This window comes from Panthera leo, chromosome A2 (genome assembly GCF_018350215.1).
Source record: "Panthera leo isolate Ple1 chromosome A2, P.leo_Ple1_pat1.1, whole genome shotgun sequence".
Lineage (NCBI taxonomy): Eukaryota > Metazoa > Chordata > Mammalia > Carnivora > Felidae > Panthera > Panthera leo.
Genome location: NC_056680.1, coordinates 13,709,560 through 13,718,354, shown reverse-complemented (window position 1 = coordinate 13,718,354; position 8,795 = coordinate 13,709,560). Strand labels below are relative to the sequence as shown.

The following is an 8,795-nucleotide window of genomic DNA, read 5'->3' as shown; positions in this document are numbered from 1 at the left end:
TCCGAGCAGAAGGAGCAGGTCTAGCAAAGGCCCGGAGGTTAGACCGTTGACTGATGTTACTGCAGGGAACCGTGAGGGTAGGACCCATTTTGTCTTCAGACCCAAAGGTAGGAAATGGTGGCTGCCAGGCTGGCGAATATTGGAAGCCTTTGAAAGGTTAAGCAGGGGTAAGGGCGCCTGGCTGGCTCAGTCGGTGGAGCATGTGACTCTTAATCTCAGGGTTGTGAGTTCGAGCCCCGCGATGGGTGTAGAGATTACTTAAAAACAAAAATCTCAAAAAGAAGCAGATAAGGGCGCCCGGGTGGCTCAGTCGGTTGAGTGTCCAACTCTTGATTTCAGCTCAGGTCATGAGCCCAGGGTTGAGGGATCGAGCCCTGTGTCGGGCTCCATGCTGAGCACAGAGCCTGCTTGAGATTCTCTCTCTTCCTCTGCCCCTCTGCCCTACCCCTCTCTAAAATTAAAATAAATAAATAAATAAATAAATAAATAAATAAATAAATGATAAACAGAGGAAATCTGGTGATGTCCGAGGGCAATAACAACTCATGATGAGGGGGTGGTGATCAGCAGGGGAGGGAAAAGGTCTAACCCCATGTATGGAAGGGACTTGACCAGATGAGGCTGCTTCTAGGGTCTGAGAAATAGGGAGACATTCCAACAAAAACAATTAATACCTACTGCATGATGCCAGGTCACACATGAGCCCCTCAGGAGCTGCCTTCATTGAGTTTATGAAATTATGTTGAAGAAGGCCAACATTGAAATAAGTGATCATTCATCAACTATAAATGTGGTGAGCGCAGGTGCAGGAACTGAACACAGGTGTAACAGGGGCTTCTGGAGGAGGAGTCTGAGGAGGCCAGGATGTCTTTTGCGGAGGAGGAGCCCTTTTAATTTTTTTTTTTTTCAACGTTTTTTATTTATTTTTGGGACAGAGAGAGACAGAGCATGAACGGAGGAGGGGCAGAGAGAGAGGGAGACACAGAATCGGAAACAGGCTCCAGGCTCCAAGCCCTCAGCCCAGAGCCCGACGCGGGGCTCGAACTCACGGACCGCGAGATCGTGACCTGGCTGAAGTCGGACGCTTAACCGACTTAGGAGCCCTTTTAGATGAGGACTTGGGCAGAGCAGGGCCATGAGGGAGTTCCTGGCATAGGCACATGCAAATGCAAAGGCCCTGGGGCGGGAAGGAACAAGGTAGGCTCCAGGGATCCAGAGAGAAGCAGTGTGACTGGAGCATAGTGAGCGATGGGGAGAGCCTCCATGGAAGTGATTGGAGACGTGATTGGGGCCAGATGGTGGGTTGCCTCAATGGTACATGTGGCTGTTTGGACTCCTCGTGGCAGCAGGAAACCCCAGAAGCGGGTGATAGCTGGGATCAGATCGCTTTATCCTGGCAGCTCCAAGCTGCTGCATGGAGCTGGAGGGGGGCTGGAGGGGAAGCGGGGAGCCCCAAGGGGAAGCAGGTGCAGTGGTTGGTTGAGAAGTGGTAGCAGCTTAGACCTTGCTGGTTGCCATGGAGATAAAGAAAAGCATGTGGGTTGGAGGGGTGGGGGAGATAGGCTCTGCCGATGGATGGGATAAGGTGGAGGGAGGACAGGGAAGACTCAAGATGCCACCCAGGTGTTTGGAGTCAATGAGACGGGAGGCCGTGGGCAAAGCGGAAAGGACCACTAGGGTCCCCTTTGCACTGGACTGAGCAGTTACGGTAGCCTTTTTTTTTTTTTTTTAAGTTTATTTATTTATTTTGAGAGAGAAAGTGCAAGCAGGGGAAGGGCTGAGAGAGAGAGAGAGAGAGAGAGAGAGAGAGAGAGAGAATCTTAAGCAGGATCCGCATTGTCAGCGCAGAACCTGATTGATTCAGGGTTTGAACTCATAAAGCTGTGAGATCATGACCTGAGCTGAAATCAAGAGTCAGAAGCTGAACCGACTGAGTCCCCCAGGAGCCCCTACAGTAGCCACTTAAATAGTGGTGACGGTCACACGACATTGTCGATGAACCTAATGCCACAGAATTGTACACTTAAAAACAGATTAAAATATGTGATATATATAGTTTACCACCACACAAAAATAGGGGGAAAGCCTTAAATGTACACTAACTCTAACTAAATGAGAAATGAAGTCTTCAGTCTCACTGGCCACATCGCAAGGGACCCATAATGTTATGTGGGTGGGGATGTTGCAGACAGAATGTTTCCATCATTGCAGAAAGCTCTACTGGGCAGCACGGGCCTGCTGTTGCTTCTTACCTCTGCCCAGGTGTCATTTCTTGGCAACGTTCCAAGGGGCTGCCTTGAAACCCCACCAGGACCCAGAACAATCCCTTGGGGGCTAAATTGTCTATATGTTGAGTCCTGATGTTCATGGTATTAGGGAGGAAGGTGCCGGCAGGAGCCGCTCAGAATGGATGCTTCAGGAGTTGTATAAAGGGGCTATCTGCAGAGGTGTGGGCAGGGTTGGGTAACCGACAGGGGGTGGCGCAGCAGCCTGGGAGAGCAACAGCGAGGAGCTGTGACCACGCACAGGCTGGAGGTTGGGGGATACAGGGACCGACACCAGAAGAGAAACACTCTGACTTCTCACTCTTCCCTCCTCCCACCTCCCACCTGTGGTGACTCTAGCAAAAGGCAGAGAGCCCAAGTGGATCGCCACCTCCTGGGACACAAGGTAAGGTGAAGCATGGATGGGCTGATAATCAGCCCCACACCTTGTTCCCTCTAAACCCCCTCCCCCAGCCCACTTGTCACCCATAGATGTCCATCAGCCCTGGGAAACCGCCACCCCATTGACCACCACCACACCCCTCGTCCCAAACTCTCCCCAGCAATCTCTGGTTGCCGGCAATAGAAACGACTCCAGTTGGCTGAAAAGAGGATTTATTGGAAGAATCTCAGGGAGTCAGCAGAATGGACAGGAAGGATGGAGAGCCGTGGCTGTGGCCTCGTGGGGGGAGGCTGCTCTTGTCCTGCAAGCCTCCTGAAATGCAAAGTACGGGGTAAGCGTGCCAAGTACGGGGGCGCCTGGGTGGCTCAGTTAAGGGTCCAACTTCAGCTCAGGTCATGATCTCATGGTTCGTGAGTTTGAGCCTCGTGTCGGGCTCTGTGCTGACAGCTCGGAGCCTGGAGCCCGCTTCGGATTCTGTGTCTCCCTCTCGTTCTGTCACTCTGCCCCTCCCCAGCTCGTGCTCTGTCTCTCTCTCTCTCTCTCTCTCTCTCTCTCTCTCTCTCAGAAATAAATAACATTAAACAAAATTTGTCATGCCAAGTATGGATCTCTTGGGTAGGGAAGGGGATAAGACCCAAGGTCAGTGCCCTGAAGCTGCTCCCAGTGGAGCAGAACTCCGTCCCCAAAAGAAAGGGCAATGGAAACCTGATGGCCACAACATTAACAAACATCCCCCCTCAAGACTCTACCTGTGCATCTCACAGAAGGGACCCTAAAAGGGAGGCAAGAAAGGGTATTGACCCATCCAGGCCAAGCAGGTAGCAAAGGCCACTTTTCTCGGGACATCCCTAGTCAGAAGTGTGATGTGGGCTGGGTGGCAGAGGGGCTGTCCTTCCTTAAGCCACGGGGAGTTGCCAGGGCTGTCCCCATCTCCAAGTGGACCGGGGTCCTGGCCATGCCCAGGCTATTCTCCCAAGGACAGATGGAAAGACAGACAGAAGCAGGCTCAGTCCAAAATATCTTTTATATACATGGTTTATTCCTCCCGACCCCCATGCTGCAACCCCAGTCTCAGCCGCCCTCCCAGCATGGAGCTGCCCGCCACCTCCTCTCTCAGGGGCCTCCTCTCTTGGGACTGGATCTCCGGAGGTGAGGTGGGTAAAAGGAGGGGGCCCTAGCACAAGGTGACTCCCCTGTGCCTTCAGCCCCCACCCTCCAAAAGGAGAGGAAAGAGGAAAGAGGAAGGCAGCACAGAACTGGGGCTCAAATACTCAAGAAGCTACAAGATAGAAGACAAAGTAGCACACTCTGGGGAAGGGGGGGCAGGGAGGAACCAAGGCCAGATCCCACCCCCCTATTGGGGGCGTGGCAATCCCAGGGCCCAGAGGGGCAAGGAGTGGGACTGGGGAAAGAAGAAGCATCGGGGGTAGAGGAGCCCAAGGATGGTCCCACCCTGGCCTGGACTCCTGGGCACAGGGCAAGCGAGGCTCGCGGAGCCCCTGCACTTGGCAATGCATGGGTGGATGGACACCTACAGCTTGGTCAGGTCCAGCTTCAGCTTGTAGGGTGGGGGGCTGTCCCCAAAAGCATGCGACGGGGGAGGGTACAGGGGCCAGTCTGGCTCTACCATGAAGCCCTTGTGCTGCTCCAGGGTCAGGGGCTGCAGGGGGAGGAAGAGGGATGGAGGGAGGGCTAATGAGCTCCCACCCTGCCAAGGCTCCTTCCCACCCCTGATCTCAGGTCACGTCAACTATGGGTTGGCATCGTTCCCCCCATCTCATGAGGAAGTGAAGAAACTTGCCCAGTGTCACACAGCAAGTCAGGAGACCCTGCCTCCAGGGGAGAGTGGGTGGCCCAATTCAGGACCAGGCAGCAGTCCTTCTCCCACCCCTCCACTGGGCCCCGCCCACCTGAAACTTGAGGTGTTGGCCAGGTGCGGTCACCAGGGTGGAGCAGCTCAGCCACAGCATCACCAGCACAGAAAGGAAGAGGCAGCAGGCCAGGATCCAGCGAGGGAGCCCTGAGCGCCTGACCCACCCAGAAGGCACGCTCAGCGGTCCTGGTGGGGGTTTGGGAGACCCTCCCTTCCAGCTCCACTCCCATCCCACCCCCGGGGTCCTGTCACCCACCGGGACATGCAACTGAGGAAGTCGTTGTCCTGCAGCTCATCGGACTCCACCTTGGCCTTACTGCTGGTCTTGACTCGGATCTTGGCCTTCCTCACTTTGTCCAAGGGGCCTACAGGGTCTGAGACAGGTCTGCTCTTAGCAATTCCCAGACCTCCCCCAAGAGATCAAAGCAGCCATGGAGAGGAGAAAGGAAGCCAGGACCTCGGGCAATGGGACATACAGTCCTGGAATAGATCAGAACCCGGGAAAATGGACCATGGAACTCTAGGAGATGGATCATGGAATCCTGGGAAACAGACTACAGAACCCTAAGAGACGGACCAAGCAATTCTAAGAGTTGAGAGACAGAAATCCCATTCCTAGAGGTTCATTTTCCAGGAGGATGCCTTATGGCAGTGGAGCTGCCTGTGGAAGGAGCATGGGTCTAGCCTCAGAACTTACCCACGTGTACCTCCAAGGCCTCAGGGTGGGATCCCCGCCAGGTCACCTCTACTCGCTGCAGACGGGCCCCTTCATGCCCCAGGTTCTCTACCACAGGCTGGGTCTGGGTCAAGAACAAGACAGCACAGAAGAGCCACTTAGAAAGTCACCACGTTAGCCCTGGGAAGCACATCTCTGGCCCATGAAGGCTACGTTGTCCCATGCCCAACTGGCACATCGTTCCACTGGGTGCAGAGAGGACACCCTTCTGTGGGGCTCTGGGCTGTGACATCAAGGATGTGGTTCCCTGCTATTGTGGGCATCTCGATTCATCTTGACCCCATCCTTTTTAGCTCCTGACCAAGCCAATAGAATCACAGGGATTGGCCGAGAGATGGTCACATGACCCAGCCAGGGCCAATCAAAGTAAGTCCCAATTTAGTTAAAACTTCAGAGAGGTTATAATCTAGAGCCTTGGGCATCTACCCAGCTATCAGGAGGGAAGAGCTTGCCTGGAAATGAAGCCACCACAGAAAAAAGCAGAGTCAAGGAGGGGAGTGAGACAGTGAACCCCTGAATCTAGCTGTGTCTGAACCTTGACCACCTGAGGACTTTGCATCCCATGAGCCAAGAACCAACGCATCCCACCTTCTTACCCTGATCACCCACCCACCACGCTGGTGTGGCCCCTGCCAGACCCCTCACCTGGAACACCACCACCTTCCCATTGTCAGTCTGCAGGTAGTATGTCCAGGTGGAGGAGACGAAGCCCTGGGCCGAGTTGACAAGGTCATTGCAGAGGGTGGAAAACAAGTCCAGGAGCGAAAGGGCCCCACTTGGAGCTTCCAGGACCTTTCTCTGCCAAGGGAAGGCCCAAGGCACAGAAATGTCACCAAGGTAGGGCGTTCACCAACGGGAGGGGAGCTGGGAGCATTCACTATGATTGGAATTTGCTAAGTGGTTTGGGGCAACAGGGCTTCGTACAACGAACACAGGCCTTAGGAGCTGCATTTGGCTTCCTGTTGCCCTCGGAGAAGTGGATTGCCCTCTCTGAACCTTCAAATGGGGATGATTCTCTTCCCTCGTGGGGGTGTTATGAGAGTTCAACTAGACAACGGTACAGCACAAGCACCTAATGTGTAGTAGATGCTATTATTAAATTTGTCACCACCATCCTTCTTATTTTGACAGCATCAGCAGAGAATTCAGAATAGGAAGGAATGATAGTTCAGTGTGCTTTTATGAACAGTGAAGGCCTGGAGGGGGTGGAGGAAAATGGGTGAAGGGAGAAGAGCTTTCTGGGGAATCTCGGTCCATGGGTCTCTGGCTGTGATGAATGATGTCCTGTGCCTTAGTTTCCCCAGATATAGGGTTTCCTAGACTCACTTATGGACATGACAGGTGAGCAATTATTATTTCTCCCTGCAGTGGGGGTGGGGGGGTCGCCCCTCCCTGAAACTCAGTTCTGAGCCCCAGCTCCCATGACAGTGGCCACCTGTTCATCACAAGGAAGGTGCTCAGACCAGCACCTGGCATGTAGTAAGTGCTCAATAAAGTCAGCTCTAACAGCACAGAAGACGAGTGAGGGGAGAGGTGTTCATAAGCCTTGGTGGCACTGGCTTTAAATCCCATCTCGTACAGCCCTAACTGTATGAACTCGGGTAGTTGCTTCGCAGGCACGAAATGGGAGTGGCGCTGTCCCAGGTGCCTCTAGGTAGCCTGAGGAATTTGGGACTGATGCTGATTATGGCTGAGCCTGGACCAGGACAAATGACTGACAAACCGTGGCTGTTTTCTTCCTCCTCGTAAGGTGGTGGGAGGAGAGAGTACTTCCCATATCACAGAGGTGATAGTTGAGGCTTGAGACCAGACTTGACTCCATCGCAGGCACCCGGTAAGCCCAGAATGGACTGCAGAGCCTGGGAGACTCTGGATACGAGTGCAGATTTGCAGGGAGGGGGTAGAGAAGAGTGGTGACAATCCCAGGGCCACAGGTGGGAGGGTGCCCACCTTCTGCTCTGGCTCAGGCTCGGGTTCAGGTTCCGGCTCCGGGTTCTGGCTCCAGCAACCCTCGCTGCAGGCCTGCTGCTCGGTCTCCTTCACATAGGCCTCCACACAGGCTGGGGGATGGGTTGGAGTGGGGAGGGGGCAGGAGGGGTGACTAAAGGCTGACCCTTCCCCCGCCACCCCTCCCCACCCTGGCCACCCAGCCAGCCCTCACCTGCTTCACACTCAGTCTGGGTGGCATTGGGCTTGGAGCTCCTGGCCACGAATCGGCAGATGGAGAAGAGGCGGCAGCCACGCTCACAAGCACTGATCAGGACAGCCCTGTCATACTCATATGGGGACTCCGTGGGGTCCTCCTCCTCAAGCTCTGCCTGGGAGAGGGGACACTGGGCTCAGGCCAGGGGGAGGGGCAGGAGGAGGTCTGCACTGGAAGCACACGCTCAGAGCAGGAGATAGAAGATTTGTGGTCCTCTCCCTCCTCCTCCCCCCCCCCCCAAATCCAGAGAGATTGTGGTGGGGAGAGGAAGGCTAAGAATATTAGTGGGGGTTCTTAGCTCTGAGGAAGAGAGAAGGGGAGGGAGCTTGAGAAGGGGGATGGACCGTGGAGGGCACTGGGTTTGGGCGATGGTTGTAAAATGCATAAGAGGGAGAGAAATGCCTTCCCCCCACCAAGGCTCCAGGGAGGAGGGCAGAGATTGAGGGGGATTCTCAGGCCTCAGGAAGGAGGGAGGAGGCTAAGAGGAGGAGGTTTCATCGTATTTTCTGGCCTGGGAAAATGGAGATCCAGCTGGGGGGGGGGGGGTGCTGAGGATGTGAATGAGGGCTGGTAGCTCTTGGGGGGGAGGGGAGGGAGGAGGATGTGGAAGTCGCTTAGGTGGAGGAGGAGGAGGAGGAGAAGAGGACCGTCAGGCCTGAGGGAGGTGGGGGATGGGCGCCCCGAGGGTCTTTGCGCAGCGGACTAAGACACCTCAGTCCCCCTCCCAGCCCCTCCTTTGGAGGGACCCCCCCCCCCCAGCTCCGCATTCATCAGAGGGACTTGCATCTCCAAACCCTCCCTCATCAGAGGGACACCCCCCCCCTCCCCAGCCCTTCCTCCGCGGGAGGAGCAACTCCCAAGCCCCATCGGAGGGACACCCGACCCCTGCGCTCGCCTCAACAGAAGAGACTCCAGCCCTTCCCTCACCAGAGGGACCCATCCCCATTGTGGAAGCCCCATTTCCGACTCCTTCCCCCTCCGAAGAACCCCCGTCTCGCGTTCCCGACGGTGGGAACCGCATCCCCAACCCCTCCCCCACCAGGGAGGTCTCGGGTCCTCCGGCTGGCGCCGCATGCGTTTCACCTGCGAGAGCTGCGGACCGGGATAGCGGTCGCGGCACCGCAGCTGGCAGCTCTGCGTGTCCCCGAGTTGCGGGGCGAAGGGGTCGCGGGCGGAAGGCGCGGGGGTGGCAGGTGGAGGCTGCAGCAGCAGCAGCAGCAGGAGCGGCATCAGCGCCACCGAAGCCATGGCCGTGCCGGGCGCGAGGGGCTCGGGGGACGCCGGCTCCTGGCAGGCACCGAGGATGCGGCGGCGGC

At 55.9% G+C, this 8,795-nt stretch overlaps 1 protein-coding gene across 2 annotated transcripts; it reads right to left on the bottom strand.

The window, feature by feature from the left end:
- Positions 1–3,540: 3,540 nt before the first annotated feature.
- Positions 3,541–8,795, bottom strand: TMEM59L (transmembrane protein 59 like). Of its 2 annotated transcripts, XM_042927497.1 has the most exons (8): positions 8,563–8,795; positions 7,438–7,594; positions 7,227–7,336; positions 5,922–6,074; positions 5,238–5,340; positions 4,797–4,914; positions 4,578–4,695; positions 3,541–4,327 (listed from the first exon to the last, which is right to left on the bottom strand). In XM_042927497.1, the coding sequence occupies exons 1-8, from the start codon at positions 8,725–8,727 to the stop codon at positions 4,199–4,201; spliced, it is 1,053 nt and encodes a 350-aa protein (XP_042783431.1). In that variant the 5' UTR covers positions 8,728–8,795; the 3' UTR covers positions 3,541–4,198. The 2 variants fall into 2 exon arrangements, with proteins under 2 accessions (XP_042783431.1, XP_042783432.1); XM_042927498.1 differs by lacking the exon at positions 5,922–6,074.

Excerpts from the sequence above, each read along its gene's own strand:
- TMEM59L (XM_042927497.1), bottom strand. The coding sequence starts at position 8,727 with ATGGCTTCGGTGGCGCTGATGCCGCTCCTGCTGCTGCTGCTGCTGCAG. Across the intron at positions 5,341-5,921 it reads GGAAGGTGGTGGTGTTCCAG|ACCCAGCCTGTGGTAGAGAA; the intron begins GTGAGGGGTCTG and ends TTCTTGACCCAG. Across the intron at positions 4,328-4,577 it reads GCCAACACCTCAAGTTTCAG|CCCCTGACCCTGGAGCAGCA; the intron begins GTGGGCGGGGCC and ends CTCCCCCTGCAG.